The 21,549-nt window shown below is 31.9% G+C and overlaps 1 protein-coding gene across 1 annotated transcript in view; it reads right to left on the minus strand.

The window, feature by feature from the left end:
* The window catches only part of NBEA (neurobeachin), a 658,659-nt gene that overhangs the window by 562,695 nt on the left and 74,415 nt on the right, over nt 1-21,549 (minus strand). Inside the window, 4 exon segments of the mRNA XM_033103847.1 lie at nt 1,705-1,851; nt 4,264-4,383; nt 13,031-13,157; nt 14,676-14,797. Of these exon segments, the coding sequence (XP_032959738.1) occupies nt 1,705-1,851; nt 4,264-4,383; nt 13,031-13,157; nt 14,676-14,797 (516 nt within the window).

Consider the following 21,549-nt stretch of genomic DNA (forward strand, 5'->3'; position numbering starts at 1 on the left):
AGAACATAGTGGCACAGGGTTAATACTCATTTTCACTTGGTATAAAAGAATGTGATAAGAAAGAGCCATATGACAAATTATTAAGATTGCAAAGGGGTTCAGGACATTTTTTGTACCTTTCTGAATGGGAAAATTACATAACTGTTTATATTTACCCCTTTTCCTTTTTGCTGCCAGGAAACTCACATCAATTCTGAAATTTCACTATAGCAATTATAGTTGGATTTATGGTTTTCATATCTGTATTTATTTCATTTTTCTACCTTTATTTATGTTTCACTGATTCGATTGTCACTCTACTCAATATCACTCTGTTGTTGAAGAAAGCCACTTCAAATTTTATGGAACAAGGCAAAGAAGCACGCAAGGGAGGCAGGCTGCAGAGCACCCCAAATTCTGAATTACACAAACATTCAGATGCAAAGCCAACACATGGTACAACTAGGACTCACACCTAGCAAAAGGGCCAATGAAAGAAAAAAGTAACTAAGTACAAATTCATTTCTAAGGATACTAAAACAAATAGAATGATACAGAATAAGGGTAGAAAATATTGCTACCTTGACATAAAAATGACAGCATTATTGTCACTCAACACTATTATGATTATTAAAATCACTGAAAACAAGAATGTCTGTTCATAAGGGCAAATTCAAACTGTCATTTATATGTCCAGCATGGACCATAAAATAAAAACAGAAATAATGAAAAAATACAAAGGCAAAAAAAAATACTTTAATGTTTAGTAATTCTTTTCTGTAATACAATCTTCACACTAATTATTTAAATATTAGGTTTATAAAAAAAAAACAAAACAGCTCTTCCACACACAACATCTACTTCTTCAAAATTACAAACACTTTGAAGTACGCTGTATAATTTTTTCTCAGCTCCAAACAGTTGGGGATGTCGCTACTCCCAATGTGCTTTTAATAAAAAGTCTTATATGAAAGGTCAGACAATTAAGTTTACGAACTTTCTACCGTGTGCTTACAAGTTGGAAAGTTCACAAACGTAATTGTGTAATTACATTCACAAACATAATTTCCCTAGCCAGGTGTACTGCACATGAAAACTAATTCATATATGTTAATGCAATATCTTGCCCAAATAAGTCTTTGTTTTAAAAGTTAAAAAGCAGGAAGAATGTGACAAATCATCATAGATAACTGATTTTGCAAAATTAGGATACTCATTACTGTACCCACTTCTTCACCTATTGCAAAGGACAAGCAAAAGTAGAAGCTAAAACTGAATAATGTCAGGCACATGTAATATTTTATACCATTTTCCTTCTAAATCTTTATTCTTTCCAAGTTATCTCTAATTTGAAACAGTTATTTGATCTGTTTCAGTATATAATTTTAAAATCTGAGATTTCGAATACTACATTAAGCAATGTGGCTTTATAAAATTTATAATTTCAAAATTATGTCAACAAAAGCCATGGCTTCAACAGTAGAAAACATACTAAAGAATTTTAATAGTTCAGGAAAGGAAAATAGTTAAAAAGAGAACAAGTACCTGTGAAACAAAGTAAACATTATAAAAACAGCTGAGTTCCAAACCATACAGATGAGTTTTAACCACATTGAAGACTCTCACTATACATCATATTATATCACAGTTCACATAGAATTTACATAAAACTTTCCATAGAATTTATAATAAGATAAATTATCTTGTAAGATAAGTTCTCACTACCTTATATCCAGGTCCTAACTGATGAATTGCAAATATCTGTGCAGGGTTGAGTGCTTCACTGAATACATACACGGCACCAAGTTGACCACAGAAAACCCTGTTTGCATCAGCAGTTTCAGAAGATCCAAGAAAGCACTTGTCATAGCTCTATTTTTAAAGTCATAAAAAAAAAGCAAATATTATTTTGTAATGACAAAATATTTAAAGATTGCTGCTTTCATTGTCATGATTACCTTAAAGCATAACAATAATAACAGAAAAATGCATCAATTAAGACTTTATGGACTATTTAAATAATAAAAGCCAGCTAAAGATTTTTAGGAAAGATAAATCAGTTGAATGTTTTATATTATGGGCAAGCAAAACAAACAATAACCATTTACTCAATAATCACTTGACTACTTTCCAAATTTTATAGTTAAGGCAAAAGCGCTTATAATTATTTATTTAAAATAGTAAAACTAATTTTAGAACTAATGATTTATAATTGTGCATATATAAAGAGATTCATTTTAATCAGAAAACTATTCTAAATTTTAATAAAAAACACATAGGGCCCAATTTTTAATATTCGACCTAATTTCTCCACTGTTTCTCCCTCTATTTCACCACACTAAGTCAAGGACACAAAGAAAATCACTTCCCTCTCTTACACGAGTAGGCGCAATACAGAATCAAATAAACAAAGATCACCAAAGTCCACTGCCTAAAAGAGATAGTACAGTGCTCTCCATCTGCAGAGTTCAGCACCAAAGAGCCACTCAACCCTTAATTAAAAATACAGGAACTTAAGAACTGACTGCATAATGTATGTGTGTATATGTGTGTACATGTGTTATTGTCAGGCCTCTCCATTTCTTGGAGCACTATAGCAAATAATTCAAAAATCAAAGTACGTTCTTCCTTTTTTAAAAAATACAACTGTAGAGTTAATGACAGTCAACAAGATCAACAGGGTTTCTTCCACTCTATAATAAAAAATACTGTCCCAATTGGAGGGCAGATATGAAGAAGAATTTTATCTGTGTATTCTATTCTGTCAAAATCATGCTCATAAATATTTACTGAGTATGGCCCAGCTATGAGTTTCTAGGGCAGAAAATGTAAACTTTTACTATAAAGGAACATATAATAAATATTTTAAATTTTGCAAGTCACATTTGGATTCTGTCACATAATCTTCTATCATTTTGTTGTTGTTGTTGTTGTTGTTGTTGTTTGGGTCTTTTAAAGAAAACCTTTAAAAATGTAAAAACCAAGATTCTTAGTTCCTAGGTCATACAAAAACAGGTTTCGGGTTAGATTTGGCCCATAGGGTATCATCTTCCAACCCCTGACCTAGGGAACAAACTCCAGACTATGCAAACAGTGCTCCTGAGGAGAATACAAGACAAAACAAGAGCCAATCCCTGCACCTCAGAGGATTCAAGTCTATGTAAATTTTGTAAATTTCAAGTATATGTAAATTTTGCTTAAAAAGGTAGTTTTTATAAAACCAGGTATCCTGGAATTATACTTTTAGCATTAGAATACATCTTTTGCTTTAGCTCTAAAGCAAAAAATCAGGATGGGAACAAGAGAAGGCCTAAAATAGAGAAATAAGAGCTCTTGAGGTTTTAAATCTAGATATCCTCTATCAAGAATCCACCGGCGTTACCTCCTCCACTTGCTAACATGCTGGTCGAAATATCTCTTTATTATCGCAATAAGTCATTTAACTGATCTCCCTGCTTCTGTCATTGTTCCCCTTCAGAATATTCCCAATACTGCAGCCTGATTGACATGTCTAAAATATGTGTCAACATCACATCACTCGCCTGCTCAATCCCTTCCAAATACTGTTACTCTGGGTAAGATGGAAAAAGGCCCTGGCACTGTGTTTGCAAATGAGGCCCTGCATGAGTTGTCCACCTACTATCTGCCTAACGTCATCTCTTAACATTGTTCTTCCTCCCTCTGCTCCAGATACACTGGCTGCTTTATTAGTCAAGGAACTTTCCAGTTTTTCCTCAAAGCCTTTGCACTCACTGTTCCCACTGAATGGGCTCTTTCCCCAAACAACCTCATGGCTTGTTCCCTCAACTCCTCACTAAGATCATCTCTGCACAGATAGTGTATCTGGCTTCTCCCTTCTCTACACCTATACTTTCTATACCTTAATTTTTCTCCATAGCATTTATCACCATTTATCTAATAAATAATGGTGACTACATGTCACACTTACTCATTCTGTTTAAAGTCTTCCTTTCACATCCAAATAAGGGAAATAACACATTTTTTAATGCTGGAAATTCTGGAGAGAACAGAATACTGACTGCATCGATGTTTTTGACCTAATACTTAAAAAGTTAGCCAAACAATTTTCCTTTTTTGTACCACTATCATGTCTTTTAGGAATGGAATTATATTAAATTTAAGACTTAAAAATTCACTTAATAGAAAAAAAATTTCCAAAAACTATTGTTTCTACCAAACTATTTTATTATTCAATTCATATTATAAACAATGATATATCACATGCTGAAATATATTAAAACGCAGATTTTTAAAAACACTTACATCATTTGTGTTAACATGCCACGCCATATCCCCATAAGATACGAGCTGTCCATTAACGTAACACCGAATTTCACTGTTCCTCCATCGATTGTAAATGTGGACAATGCTGATCATGTACCACTGAAATGAAACAAAATTAGAGCTATGAACATTTAATGTTTAGTTTTCATTGTATAATAAGCAATCATAACATTCATAATACACTATAAAAATGCTTAAAGGAATATTAACAGCCATCCACTACCATTTCAAGTTTCCTCTCCCATTTCTCATTTTGCAATTGAAAGAGGTCACTCATAAAGAGTAAATCTGTGATAGAGACAGAGCTAGAACTCTTTGAATCCTAGTACTCCTCCCATTAAATCAAGCTCCAAAAATTGTAGAAATGTGTTCATTCGTTTTATAACATTATATTTGTGCTCGTGCATTTAATAACATTTACATTGTGCCAGGCACTACAAATATCCAGATCTTAAAAAACTGACCATCAGCCCAGCCCTCTTGAAATTTATGGTGTAGTGAAACAGACATACATTAGACAAGTAAACAAATATGGAATTACAAACCAGGATGATTACTGCGAAGAAAAAAGAATGGTGTACATGAGAAAGAATAACCTAGATTCTACTTTGGATTGCATGGTCAGGAACGACCTATCAAAGAAACATCATTTTAACATTTATAATAGATTTAGGTGGTTTCACTTCCACAATTTAGACTTATTAAATCCAAAATTAATTACATATTTTAACTTAATAATGTGTGATTAATAATAAAGAAATAAGTTTATATTGAGTTCTGTTTTACTAAAGTCAACAAAAAGCATTTTTAGTGTTTATTTGATATGGGAATGAATAAGTTCTCTAATAATTTGTGGATCCAAATCTTAGTCTCTTTGAAGTTAATACCTACCTGTTGCAAATAATACATAAATAGTTTTCCTAAAGCACAAAAAAATACAAATGATTTATACATACTTGAACAAGTATACCTTCAGCAGTTAAGGGCCAGGGAAATTAGACTAGTTTCTCCAAAAAACATAAAATATAAACTTTGTTCTCCAGATTACTTACAAGCACTATTCAATTATTTCATATATGTTTGCAAAGTATACATCATTAATAGAACTTCTCAACCACTAAAATATTAGTTATTTCAAGGTGTCTGAAATACTTGAAGAAAATTCAATTTCATGTATTTTGACTTATAAAACTGAAAAACTCATAGAAAGCAGTAAACACAACATTGTTTCTCAATTATAAAAATAAAACTGTCAGGTCAAGCAATTTAACTCCTAAAACAAATGTCTTTTTTTTTAAGTTGTTTCTTTCCAAGTAACATTTAACACTAATTTTTTTTTTTTGCAAACTGAGTCTTTCCCTGAATCAGAAAGCAACATATGTGTTAGTCCTGATTAAAATCAGAAGAAGAAAATCTTTAAAATTAGTCATTTAAAATCTCATGTTTCTAAATATTACAAAATTATCTAGAAGATGCCATAAAAATTGAGCATCAAATAATTTTTTTAAAATATTATAGAAGTTTACATATATAAGAATCAAAATTTACCTATTTTACTTTGAATGAGTTTAATTTTTTTCAACCAGAATGTCCTCTAAGTAACACAGAAGATACACTCTTTACATTTTTTAGTAAAATTTAAAAAAAATTTTAATTTCTAAATAGAATCAACACAAATGTTTTTAAAGAAAAAAGGATTTTCTGCTGCCAAAGATTTTTAAGATAAATAATATTAGATGTATTATTATACTTATTGACATACCTCATTTAGAAAAGCACTCATTCAACAAATATGTATTGAGTTCTTACTACTATGACCAGATAATTTAGTGTACTGGGCAGGATGCACTTTATTTTTATTATTTTTTTTTTAATTTATTGGGGTGACAATTGTTAGTAAAATTACATAGATTTCAGGTGTACAATTCTGTATCACAGGATGCACTTTAAATTCATTTGGACATAAACTGAATTCCCAAGTTACTAGCACTATGACTTCTAGCAAATTATTTAGTCTCTCTGAACTTATTTCCATCTGTAATAAAGGGGGAATAATAATGCCTATTTTGTGGAATGACTGCAAATATTATATATATATATATATACACACACACACACACACACACATATATGTATATATGTGTATATATATGTAATATATGTGTATATATGTATATGTATACACATATGTATGTGTATACATATACATATATATTATATACATATACTTGTGTGTGTGTGTGTGTGTGTGTGTGTGTATATATATATATAAATAAAAAATAGACAATGTATGAAAACTACGAAGAACAGTTACCAGTACATATTCAAACAGCCTCAAGGAGGTTTCACTAGAGAAACAAACATGAAAACTATTAAAAAACAATGGAGAATGCCCAAAATACAGATGGGAAGCAAAAGAAGTAATGACAAATTGAGGTTAGAGGAAAAAGAAAAGATAAATAGAGAAGGAAGGCTAACAGAAGAATTCAACTAAAAGGGTAAAAGGAAATATAAGACTAAGCTTGAAGGATGAATATGAACTGTTGAGTAAACAAGGGGAAAGAGGTATCTTACTGAATATGGCACACACAGCACAGAGTCTTGACAAAACTTTTCCCAGTATTTAGGTTTAGCAGGAAAAACAGACAAAGACCAGATTGTAAAGAAACCTGTTGGACAACTTCCGTAATCAGCCTTTGTTTTTTGCATAATGTCGCATCACTAAAGAATTCTGATCAGGAAGTGAAATGATCATTTCCATAGTTTAAGAAAATAACTAACAAGAGTGAGGAAATGGATTAGGCAAATACGGATAAAGACAAACTTGAAAACGACTGCAAAGGTAAGAAGACCAAAAGAACTCCAGCTAAGAAGGAGTCGTTGGTAACTGAAAGAGGGGCAAATGGGGCCTAATTAATTAACAGAGCTAGTTGGAAGTGTTAATACTGAAAAAGGGAGGCTAAGATGGTTTCCGATTTTTCCAGCTAATTAACCAGCTAAACAGGTTTGCAGTTACAAACTAATAAAAAGTTTGTTTTTAGTCATAACACTAATATATGATAAAATTAAATAAATGAATATGATATAAATATATAAATATATGATAAAATTAAATAAACGAATAAGTGAATTACAGTGGAATGAATGAAGTGATCTCAGTGAAGGTCATAGAATTTACAAAAAAAACTAATTTTCCTATTCTCTTTTCTTGGTACAACAACCTATACTCTACAAAAAATAGACAAGTGACTTTTTCAATCACAAAAGCCCAGCTTTTGACTTGATATTTTTTGACTAAAAGAAAAGGGAGTAAACTTGGAAACAATGTATACATACTATCTATGTATGTATACTAAGGTCTGCATTTAGTTTGAGAGCCAAAAATAGATCTATAAAAAAAGGATACCAATAGGAACTACAACAAAACAAGACCTGTACTAAGAATCGGTAAGAAAAATATAACATATTTATTTAAAGTATCAATAGTAGCTAACATGTTATTAAGCACTTACTACATAATAGGTAATATGTTAATGGTTTACATCTATATTTAAAAGGTAAGACATCTGGTAGGTGGTACAGCTAGGAAAGTAATAATTGTAATATAAAGATTTCTTTTTGAAAGTCCATTTAAACCCCTTTTTAGAAGGGATAGGGCTAAGCTAGGGCATCTTTGGGAAAACTAAAGAAATGAAAATAAATAAATAAATAAATAAATAAATAAATAAGAATGAATTTATCTCAAATAATTAAACAGTAAATTCAAACACTTGGAATTTTCAAGGCTTATCAGAATCTTTACTGAAGACTGTAAAACCCAAATCACTCCCAGCTCTGCTCCTACCAAGACCTCTTAGAATACACAGAACTTTTACAAATGGAAATGTATTTCTCATAGGGAAATAGTATAAAGACAGGAGAGAGAAAGAGAGAGAGAGAGAGAGAGAGAGAGAACACACAAATTGGTTAAATTGCTTTTGGTTAATGACAATTTTATTTGGTTCTTCACTCTAATTTTTCTTACATAAACTCTTTAAACCACTATTTTCTAAACTTGTCTGATGAGAAAAATCACCTAGAGCATTTGTTTAAAACACATATTCCTAACATAAAAATTATAATTCCAAAAATTTGTATTTCTAACACATTCCATGAAATTCAAAATAATTTGACACATTTGGCAAACTCCACTTGGGTGTCATCCAATTTCTAGTGGAGAGGCAATGGGATTCCCAGAAAATAACTGGAATTTGTATCAAGAAAAAAATAACACCCATTCTAATGTATAAATTTATTCAGAATCATTGCTTTTTAAGCTATTTTCCAATAACACATTAACGATTGTTAAATTGATATTATTTAATAGAATAATTATTACTATTCCTTAACCATAAAGCAAACGTTTTTATAAGTTCATTTAATACACACACACACACACACACTCACACACACACACACAAACACACAGGGTGCCAAAAAAATGTATACACATTTTGAGAAAGGAAAAAACTGTATTAAAATTGTAATACTCAAAATATACCAATAACAAAAGATGAATGGAAGTCACGTTTGACTTTTGAAAATCCCGTCTAAAATAATATTTTCTTCAGTATGTGGCAAAAAATACATGGGATCACAAACAAACAACAAAAAAAAAATGAAACAAAGAACAAGAAAGGAAAGCTTTCCCTCTATCCTACGTGGAGAAATCATACGTATGGTTGTTCTTGTGCATAAATATAACTGTGCACAAGAAGTAGTACATGCCCTGGACAATTTCACTGTGATATATGCAAGAAAGATCATTGAACGTGGAAGGCAGACCAGGCGTTAAACACGTGGGAATGGGCATTCCTATACTTCTGTCCCTTATTTATTTTTAGATTCGGAACTTTCAAATGTTTGGTTACTCTGACACAAAGACGGAGTCCAGTAAATAGGCAGGAACATTTTTCTATGAAACCCCGGCTGATGATGAGTGAATTATATCTTATAAATCTAATTATATATTTGCACATTTCTCTGCATTTTCTCTTGTTATTCTTTATCTTTAGAGCAGACTTTTAAAAATATGTTTCAACCTGTTCTCTGAATGGTCATATTCCAGTGGATATTAAGCAAAGGTATATTTCATGGCCAAAACATTAACAATAGAGCAACATTCCTCTCCTAAAAGCCATCTTTATTGACGAAACAGAAATTATTGAAACCTTCAATCTCAGGAAATAAGATTCAGCACTACTGGGATTAGCTGAATCTCCTTAAAGAAAAGTCTCTGTGGGGCGGCCAGATGGCTCAGTTGGTTAGAGCGCAAGCTCTCAACAAGTTTGCTGGTGCAATTCCTGCATGGGATAGTCGGCTGTGCCCCCTGCAACTAAAGATTGAAAACGGCTTCTGGACTTTGAGTTGAGTTGCGCCCTCCACAACTAGATTGAAGGATAACGATTTGGAGCTGATGGGCCTTGGTAAAACACACTGTTCCCCAATATTCCCCAATAAAATTAAAAAAAAAGAAAGAAAAGTCTCTCTGTATTACCAACACTGAAGGTTTCATTTTTGTCTTATAAAAAGAGCTTATTATTCATAAATCCATAATGCACGCTATACACACACATATACAACCAAACTACTCTGAAGTCTGAACCTCCAGTCTTAAAACTGGTTCTACTATCCAAACAAAATAAGGTTAGAGGAAGAAGGGGAAAGAATAAGAAAAGGGGGAAGATGAGAAAAGGGAAAGAAGAGGAAGATAAAAAGAATGAGCAAAAGAGAACGAGTAGGCAATGGAGGCATGAGAGAAATATGGAGGAGGAAGAAAAGGAAGGAAAGGGGGAAAAGAACTGTAATTAAAGTAACATTTCTGCAAATGTTCTTCAAACATAATTCCTTAGAACTATAATTAAAGTACCAAAGTTCATATAAGAGTTTGCCTTGAAAGAATCTTTGAATAATCGTTAAAATACTTTAGTGGTTTCATAGATGTGAAGAAAATTGAAGACACTGCATAATTTATATATATTGTATAGCAAATTTATATTATATATAAGTATTACATATATATACATATATATAAAATAAATAAATTATATATAATATATACCAAATTTATCCAAATTTGGTAAGGATCCAAATGAAGATATAAGAATTTGTCACCTACTGGTGTTCTAATTCTGTTTTCCATTAAACCTGTGTAACATAGTTTCTCAAAAAGTATAAAATCTCTCTAAACGCTCATGCATAATGCTCTATAGAATTTTCTACAATTTCAAAAATTAACTTAGCTTTGCATTATTGTGCTGAAAGAACAGCACAATATTATGCATTATTGTGCTGAAACAACAGTAAAAAGAGTTAGTAAGCTTTAGATTTTAAATGTGGATCACAGCAACGACCTAAATTAGTTGGCCTTTACTGCCATGACTACCTTGCTTCTCACTGCCACACAGAAAAGGTTTTACCTACAAAGATGCACTGACCACTAGGTCCACACCTTCTGTCCCACTTTATCAATAATAATACCTCATTTATTTCATACTACTGGGAAATAAATTGCCCAGTATAAATTAGCTGTACAGATCAATGTAATTTATTCCTTCAGGAAACAAAAGAGCTTTTTTTGATTGTTAAAGTCATATTTTATTTATCAACTATATGTTATTGATAGTCTAAGTTCAATACTCTGTGGTATTGAAAGAATACACAATTAAATCCAGCACATATCTTAGTCTCAATAGTTAATAAAAGTGAACACATAAATGAATAAGGATTTAAAAGAAATAATTGCCACAAGAAATACTTAAATAATGTGCTATAAAAGACATTATATGTGGAGAGCAAGGAAAGTTAGGAAAAGATTCCAGGAAAATGGTGTTATATGAAATGGAACATAACAATAGGGTTGATTTTAAGACCTAGAGCTGTGATCGAGGAGTGGCAAGTAAATGTATTTCATGCCAGAGACTGAACATTTGGAAAGGAAAAGATAAAAGAGTGAAACATGTATATTAGCTCAGTTTTGCCAAAATATAGGGTATAAGTAAAAAGCTGAAAATAAAATCCAAATCATGAAAAACTAAGCTAAATATTTTATTCTGTAGTTAGTGAGATGCAAACGATTGGCTTGTTGGCTTGAGCGGTAAAATAATATGAGCAGGAATGTAAATCAGATATTAGTGTGTAAAACAGCTTATAAGAGGAAGAGACAAAGGATCCAAGGTAAGGGGACAGCAACATGAAAAATTTAAGTGGCAAGTAAATAATTTTTTTTAAAAAGATATATTACAGAGCTACAAAATATATGATATGAAAATTGAACTGATATAAAGATCAAAAAGGGGATGAAGAACAAATGGGATATGGAGAACAGCATAGGAAATAGAGTCAATGGAATTGTAACTATATACGATGTCAGAGAGGTAAAAGATTGGAGGAAGAAGGGTTATCAGTCTGTGAGGGATGTAAATATCTAATCATTATGCTGTTTTGTATACCTGAAACTAATATAAAAAAACAGAGAGATATAATAAACTCCAAAAAAATAAATAAATAAAACTATGGGTTTTAATAGAAAAAGAAGAAAAAAGTTGACTTCAGTCTCCACTATTATGAAGATGGTAGGCCTCTTAACCAAAACAGGGGGTTTAAGAACAAGAATGTATATATATGGAACTGGAAGTGGTAAATTCAATGTTACATATTCTGAGGTTGACTGACCCAAAAGATATCCACATAGCAATATATCATAGGTAGATGAGAAATAAGAATAAAAGCTCTGGAGATAAGAATAAGAGTGGAAAGCTGTCATGAAACTGAATAAAAATTACTAAAAAATTTAAAAACTCCACAAAAGCACAGATACCTGTTTTGCTCAGTATCGCATCTCAGTGCCCACTACTGAGTCTGGTACTCAGTAAATACACAATACACTAGTCCCCCTTACAGAGAGGGATATGTTCCAAGACCCCAGTAAATACCTGAAACCTCAGATAGTACCAAAGTACATATACTATGTGTTTCCAATCCATGTTTTCATGTATACATATATATCTATGATAAAGTTTAACTTATAAATTAGACACAGTAGAGGTGAACAATAATTACTACTAATAGAACAATTATAACAATGCACTCTAATAAATTTGGGGGGATGTGGTCTATGTCTTTCTCTCTCTCTTTCTCTCTCTCTCTCTCTCTCATAATCAATCAGATAACCAACAACCAAGATGGCTACTAAGTGACTAAAGAGGTAGCCTACACAGCACAGATATCCTGGACAAACAGATGATTCTCTTCTCGGGTGGGATGGAGCAGGAAAACTCAAGATTTGATCACACTACTCAGAATAGTGCACAATTTAAAACTTATGGAATTGTTTATTTCTGGAATTTTTCATTTAGTATTTTGGGACCACCGTTAACTATGGGTAACTGAAACCTCAAAAGGAGAAACTGTGGATCAGGGGGATCTACTTACTATAAGTATTTACTGAAAGAATGCCACAGAATATATCACAGCGAGAGAGAGAGAAAGAAAGAGAGATAGAGAGAGAGAGAGAGCCTGATCTTTTTTATGTCAAAAGTTAGACATAAAAGTAGAAAAAGGATGCAGGTAAGAATCAGAGAAAAGCTTTAGGTGTCATCAGAAAATGAATAAAAGAGACTACTCCAGCAGTCATAATAGGTGAGTTTTAAGACAGTGCAAATGGTGAATTGTGTCATTCTCAACAGGAATATTTACTTATACCTACCTTGCGTGGTTGAAAATCGTATTTCACACAGTGCTGAAAACCTTTTCCTTTGGACTTCAGTGATGTGACTATAAGACAGTTGCCAACAAAATGGGCAGAATAGCCAACTCCTTTGCTAGTACGAAAACTATAAAGAAAACTGAAAATAGTATAATATCCTCTGATACCAAGAACTATATATCTAAAGATTATTATATAAATAACATAAAACATTATTATAAAAATAAAACTCATTCCCTATAGGGGGCTATTACATGTACCAAATAAAGACTAAAGCATAAAAGATTTATAGAACGAAATGGAATTTAAATTGGGAAAACAGAAGACTTTAGAACCTTTTAAAATTTCAATTTAAAATACTACAAATACATTAAAACAAACTAATGGCCCATTTTATATCTACCTTTAAGGATTATCTGAAATTAGCAAATACAAAAATCATTTACACAGTTAATGTTTTCAAAAACAACTCATTCTCTAATTCTAGTATATTTTTGAAAATAGCTTACAAATTATAAATAATGTCAGAGACAACTTTGAAAAATAATACAGATAATCCAGCAAAGGAGTACACTTTTATTTTTAGTTAAAAAAAAATATGTAACTATGAAATATAGTTATTTTCTTCTAGAGAAAAACTCCTCCTAGCTATGAATTCAATCACAGTATTAAAAACATTATAAATGCTTTGAAAAATAACAGTATTATTTAAATAAATATATGCTCTCCTACAGTGACCATTCTGAAGTTCAACCCCATTTGTTTGGAAGTTCATGTTTGTTTAAAACTCCCTCTCACTACTATCCATACATTTATAATAAGCTTACAAGCTATAAATAGATCACATTTTTGCACTTATTTCAGTCAGTCATTGTACAAAAAGCACATTCAATATCATTGTTTCATTAAACCCTATGTGATAGGTATTACTATTATCTTCATTTTACAGTCAAAGACACTGTAAAGCACAGGATAAACAGTAAATAGTGAAGACAGGAGTTAAATTCAGGTAGTCTTATTTCAGAGTATTACAAGTATTAAATGAGTTAATACATGTAAGTACTTGCGATACCTAGTATATAGTAAGGCAATCAATGAAGTTTACGTTCCTATTGTACATTATGGGTAAACTGAAATTACCAAGCTCCTTACAGGTCAACCCATTGTTGGGTTGAGAAACACACTCTGATAGTTACCTATCAAACAATCTTATCCGATTATAATTTCTTACATGGTTATTATTATTAATATTTTAAAGCATATCTTAATTATGCTCACAAAACAAAGTAAAAAGGCAGAGTGAATGAAATCGAACAGAAGATTAGTGTTTTTCTCTCCAAGATCAGTAACCAGCATCTTCACTAAGAATTGATCTATACTGATACACTAGACAAAGAAGGTCTGCAACCCTTCACGCTTAAACTGAAATTGGAAAACATAAAACAAACTGTAATTGGAAAACTACTTAGACAACAGCAAAAAATAAGTAAAATAAACTCACTTAACTGTATATTTATAAAATTAACATACATATTTTAACATATGTATTAATGTTATATTTCATTTAATATGTTGCCTTGGTATCTATATATTTACAAAATTGAAATACTTAAGTCAAAGTGCTAAAATTAAATATATTACTTACCAATAAAGATAAGGTTTATCCTTATCAACATTAATGTTATTTAATGGATCCATACGAAACCAAGTGTTGAGGGTGAAGCCATTCTGATAAGGCCACTTTGCAATAGGAGGCAATGCAATTGCCTACAAGGCAATGAAAAAAGATACAAAAGTATCAGTTAAAGAAAACGTGACAGTAACTATAGTCAAATATGGATTTTACAGAGTAAATAGTGAAGGCATAAATATCAGAAAATTATGGACAAATATAAAAATAGGAGTTATTATCTTATTAATAGTCTACAAATATTACTTATTGACTATATTGCATTTTTAATTACTCAATGAACAATGTTTCATGTCTATGTTACACAGGTTTCAGACTATACTCCAGGAAGTCCTCCTCCAGTTTCACCAACATGTCCCTTACACGTATCAGAAATTTCAGCTTTCTATGATTTATGTTAGGTTTTCAGTAATACTTCATTTTATTAAAGGAGGTTGAATCTTTAAATCCAAGAACAATTAGGTGAGAGAATATTAATGGGAGCAACAATAAACAAATATAAATATTAAGAGATAATGCTCAGAATACTGCAATGAAGGAGGAGAAAGAATGAGCTTTATTATACAGAAACTTAACAGAAATTGATGACCAGAAAGGATTCAGATCCACTCATAAGGTAAGAAAGGAATAATAGAGTACTCAAGTGATACTAGCAATTAAAAAAAAAAAATCTAGCCATTGTAAGGAAAAAATGAGAAACTGGCTGAATGCTTGACTTGATGTCAACAAACATCTCAGTGGATTTATTAATCTTCCTATGAGGTACCCAAATTTCCATGACATAAAAGGTAATTATCCATTATGATTTGATAACTGTTCCGGCTCCCCCAAACAGATCCTTCATATTGCTGAAAGGATAGTAACCTTTCTCAAATATAAATAGTTCCATATTAAAAATTCTCTGCATTTAAAATAAAGCTTAAATTTCTTCAGGTTATACAAGACTCTTCACACACCCTATGGCTCCAGCAAACCCTTTTGATCTTATGCACTTCTACTATCTATTCCACATTGCAAAATATACCTAAATATGTCAGCTGTCCCACCTGTTCTGTTACAACTCCCCTTTTTTGTATATGATGTTGCTTCTGTCCATAAGACTTCTTCCATCAAAATCCCAATCATCCCTCAATACCAGGCTAATATGTCCCTCTTTGTAAAGCTTTCCTGGACATCATCACTCCAGCTTAGTTTCTCTTTTCATTGTGCTCCCATAGTACTTAGCACCTAAATCTACACTAGTTTATTATAAAAAGCTCTTTTTGCATCTGTCTACTCATAAGAGTTCCTCAAGAGTAAGGAAAATAATTTAGACTCCCAGCATGTGACATAAGACATAGAAAATATTCAATATGTGGTCAATGGAAAAATCTCAAAGTGGCAAAGTTTATAAGTGCTTTTTGTTTTAAAAATAAAAACAAAACAGAAATATACACAGATACACATATACAATTTCAAATAAAGATTCAAACCCTAAAATTGAATTAAAATTTCCCATACAGTGTTCTTTCAGATTTTAATGTTAAATTAATTAGTTCAAGCAGTTTAATAGTCAATAAGCCTTCCTTAACTTTTTACAAAGGGAAAGATTTAAATTTCATTTATTTTTATTTGTTTGCTAGTAAAATGCAATTCTTGCCAAGTTTTCTACTGGTTAATACCATGTTTCCCCGAAAGTAAGACCTAGCTGGACAATCAGCCCTAATGCATCTTTTGGAGCAAAGATTAATATAAGACCAGGTCTTATATAACATTGTTATATTATATTATATTATGTATTATATTATATTATATATTATATAAGACCCGGTATTATATTATATTATATTATATTATATTATATTATATTATATTATATTATATTATTCTCAATAACATATTATATTATATTATATTACATTATATAAGACCCGGTCTTATACTAATAAAATAAGACCGGTCTTACGTTAATTTTTGCTCCAAAAGATGCATTAGAGCTGATTGTCTAGCTAGGTCTTATTTTGGGGGAAACACAGTACCTTTGTAAGTTTCACTACACCAGCATTCACTTACTATTGTAGCTTCAGAGTACCAAGGTAAACAGGAGAAATATTTATTGAGGACACTGGAATAGTAAAGTGAAGCTATAGAATTGTATAAACTACTTAACATGTATGTTAATTTGTTCTTAATGCCTGTGAAACACAACTGGCCTGGTGTTAGATTCAGTATTTTCAACCCTTTGCCAAGACCAGCATACTCAACTGCACTTTCACATCAGCAACAGAGGCTCACTACAGCACTCTCACTGGAGCAATGAAAAGCATTTAGGAGTACAGTCTATAGCTTCCTTTTCCCCCATTACTCCACATACCCATGCAATCTCTTATCCCCAACCAATAGCCTACCACTTTTTACATCATTGGTCTCATCACTCAGTCTACTGGGCCCTACATTTGAAGTTAAACACTGAACTAAACTAAGAGGTACAGGTAAGAATTTGAGACAAGCTGCCCGTCGAGTTTTCCAGACCTACTCTTCCATCAAGAAAAATATACGTGGTCCAAAAGATCATTTGTTATTTCCCCATGGTAGGACTGAGAGAATCCTAAACATATACAGTGGCAAACACTAGTGAACCAAAACACAACAAAAAAGAAAGAAAAATGTTACAACAGAAAAATCTAAGCTTGAATGATAATGAAATAATAATAGTCTTTGGTCTTGGTATAATTGGTACCAAAAGCCTGACAGCCTGTAGAATAAATGCATTTTCCTCAGTCTCATTGTGGACTTCCAATAATCCCATGGATAAATAAAGATCGTTATCATAGCCTATCTCTTCAACAAGACAGGCACCTTTAGTTAGAGACATTCTCTTAAATTTAATGCATAATAGCCAGAATAAATGTTTTAGGGACCTGAAATCTCTCATTTCTAGAAGGTATTCATCAACTTCTTGGTCTTATGTACCAACCAAAGCTTCTATACGATGCCTGATCACTGTGCTATACACCTGAAGCTAAAGGAGACTAATATTGAATGTCAACCAGAATTAAGTGACTATAATTGACCATATATATATATATATATATATATATATATATATATATATATAGTCACGGGATGTGGAATATACAGCAAAAGGAATATAGTCAATGGTATGGTAACACCTATATACGATGTCAGAGGGGTACTACATGGGGGGGGCGGTTATCACTTTGTGAGGGGTATAAATGTCTATTATGTTGCTTTGTACACCTGAAACTAATAAATAAATAAATAAATAAATAATAAAATCACTGGGAGAAAAAGAAATACATAGGTATAAACCTAACATGTATAAGACTATTATTGTTTTGTACACTTGAAATTAAGAAAAACTAAAATAAAATAAAAAAATAAAACTACTGTGGAGGAAAGTACCCATTAAAAAAAAGAATTATATGTTGTGCATTACAAAACACTGATGAAAGAAATTAAAGATGTAAATAAGCAGACAGATATATCATGTTCATAAATTGGAGGACCCAACGTAGTAAAGATAATGTAAATTCTTCCCAAATTGATACTGGATTCAAGCAATTCCTATCAAAAATCTAGCAATATTTTTTTGTAGATATAGACAGAATTATTCTGAAATTTAGATGGAAAGGGAAATGAAATAGAATAGCTAAAATAATTCTGGGGGACAAAAAGTGGGAGGAATTTCTCTATTTGATTTCAAGCTATAGTAATCAAAACTTTACATTATAGGCAGAGAGATGGATACATAGATTAATGGAACAGGATAGGGAACACAGGTAGTGTCACACAGTATAGCCAACAAATTTTTCATTACAAAGGTGTACAATCTATTCAATGAAGGACATATAAGTTTTTTTTAAACAAATGTTGCTGGACCATTTGAATATCCATCAGGAAAAAAAATGAACCTTAATCCAAATATTATACCTACTACAGAACTTAAAATGGATTATAGATTTAAATGTAAAATGTAAAACTAGAAAACTTTTAGAAGAAAACAGTTGAAATTTTTTGGGACCTAGGACTTAGACATGCCACGAAAAGTACAATCCATAAAAAAAAATTTTTTAAAAATCTTTTGATAAATTGGACTTCATCAACGTTCAAAACCTTTGTTCTATATGTGACCCTGTAAAGAGGATGAAAAGACAAGCAACAAACTAGAAAATATATGCAAACTACGTATCTGACAAAGGATCTGTACCTAGAATACATAAAGAACTCAGTAAAAAAATAAAAATACTCAATTAGAAAATGGAAAAAGGCATAAAGGGAACTTTCCTGAATATAAGGATGAAAAAAAGCACATGAAACAATGTTTAACATCACTAGCCACTAGGGACACGCAAATTAAGACCACAGTAAGATATCCATTCTTACGTGCCTATCAGAATGGCTAAAATGAAAAAAATAGTGACAACACCAGATGCTGCCAAGGATGCAGAGACACTGGATCTCCCATACATTGCTGGTGTCAAATCATATAGCCACTCTGGGAAATATTTTGGCCATTACTTAAAATTAATCATACATTTACCATACTACCCAACAATTGCACTGCTGGGCATTTATGCCAGAAAAATGAAAACATATCCACACAAAAACCTGCACATAAATGCTCTTATTAGCTTTATTTGTAATAGCTAAAAACCAGAAATGACAAAAATGCCATTAAAGAGGTAAATTGTTAAACAAAGTGGTGCATCCATACAATGGCTTACTACTCAGCAATAAAAATCAATAAACTATTAATGCATACAGCAACTCGGATGGATCTCAAGGGTATTATGCTGAGTGGGGGAAGAAAGGCACTTTCAAAAGGCCACATACTGTATGATTCAACTTATACAACACTCTCAAAATGACAAAATTACAGGAATGGAGAACATAACACTGGTTGCCAAGCATCGGGGGATCACAGCGAAGAAGGAGTCAGTGTGATTATAAAGGGGTAGAATGAGAATTTTGTAATGATGGTATAGTTCTGTATTGCAGCGGTGGTTAGACATTCTACACTTGTGTTAAAATGATACAAAACTATATGTACACATTACACCCATGTAAATTTTTGGTTTTGATATTTAAGATGTAACCATCGGGGGAAGAAACAAGGTGAAAGGTATATGGCACATCTCTGTACTATAACTTTGCAATATCCTGTGTATATATAATTACCTCAAAATAAGCTGTTAAAGTTTGTTTAAATATTAACAGAATTTATTGCTACATGAGATTATGGCTTATTAATGATTTGTCCTTCAAAATTTTGCTGTATTTTCTCAAAATAGTCATATTATTTTTATAATAAAAAGAAAATGAATCAAAACTGAAAATAAAAAAAGCTTCTCTACAGTGTATATTGCATCCCTAGCCTTTTGCGACCCTTTTTAACTAATGCATACATCCTCCCTTAATCAATGCACAAAAGCTAACTTCGGATAGCACTGCCTGATATGGAACCCAGGCCTATTTACTTCCAAACCATTTGCACCTGATCTTATCACCCATTTCGCAGATTCCTTATATTTCCTTTGATTCCCAGGGTGCTAATGGCATGTCCTTTGAACCACCTTTGCGATTTTGGACTTACGCTGCCTGTGCATGCCCTCCATATTTCCTTCTACAATATTTTGGGACCCACAGGGGGTGTCCCTCGTTGTGCCCAGTGAGTCCACAGAACCTCACACCTATATCCCTCACTGTTTCCTGGTCTAGCTGACTCCAAAATCTATGTTCTTATCTCTGGTGATAGGCAAAAAAAAAAAAAATTATTCTGAGGTTCAGATGGGGTGCTTTCAGCAAACTGTTTCAGTGAATAGAAAAGTACACTATTTCCTAAATTAAGCAGATTAATGAAATAGATCACAGTCATGAATGGCAAATCTAAATAATATATCCACAACAGTCACAGGGCATATAAAATTCTATCTTACATTTCATTTACCTTTATAGAAATCAATGTAGAGTGTAAATTACTCTATGAATGAATAAACGTTACCAAATTGCTTATATGGAGGCAGCACAGCTCATAGACAGGCATCTCCACAATACAAAATACAATTCAGAAGGCCTAGTACACATGGTTATTTGAGGTAATCAGTGTCATAATTTTAGTGATCTGAAACCACTTCTCCCAGCAGTGATCCAAACAGTATGTACCCTCTTGTTACTAAGATACCACTGATTCATGTTCATCCAGAAGCAGATTAACAGAAACACTGTAATAGCATGGATTTTAAAATTAACTCCTATCTGAATTTTTCAGCAGTTCAATAGCAGAAGTAATATGTCTGGAAATTAGCCAATCTGTTATTAAATAAAACAGTGGACTTAAGGTCAGGCAAATTTTGGTTCAGGTCGTGGTTCTGCTTTACAATCCTAAACAATGTTACATCATTGAGGCTCAGTTTCTGAACTGATGTAACAAAGATAGTCCCATTACCTTACATAGCTTGTATGACTCAAATGAAATAATAGCCATAAAAGTTCTTGTTCCCTCTCCATTTCCTCCTCTCCATAGAATACATTTTTGACAAAATTCAACACTGATATCAACAGACTAATGATTAAATATACCCCCAGTAAATAGGAATAGAAAGCAATTTCCTCTTCCTGATAAAGGAGATTTCTTAAAACCTATAATCAACAGCATACTTAGGGTGAAACATTTAATGCTTTCCCTAAGACTGCGAATAAGTAAAAAATGTTACTGTTACTCAGCATTACACTAGAGGTCCTAATACAATAAAAAGGCATAGTAAGTATAAAGTATGCTTTATTCACAGATAAAATTATTATCTTTGTAAATAATCCTAAAGCATTT

Source organism: Rhinolophus ferrumequinum, chromosome 4 (genome assembly GCF_004115265.2).
Source record: "Rhinolophus ferrumequinum isolate MPI-CBG mRhiFer1 chromosome 4, mRhiFer1_v1.p, whole genome shotgun sequence".
NCBI lineage: Eukaryota > Metazoa > Chordata > Mammalia > Chiroptera > Rhinolophidae > Rhinolophus > Rhinolophus ferrumequinum.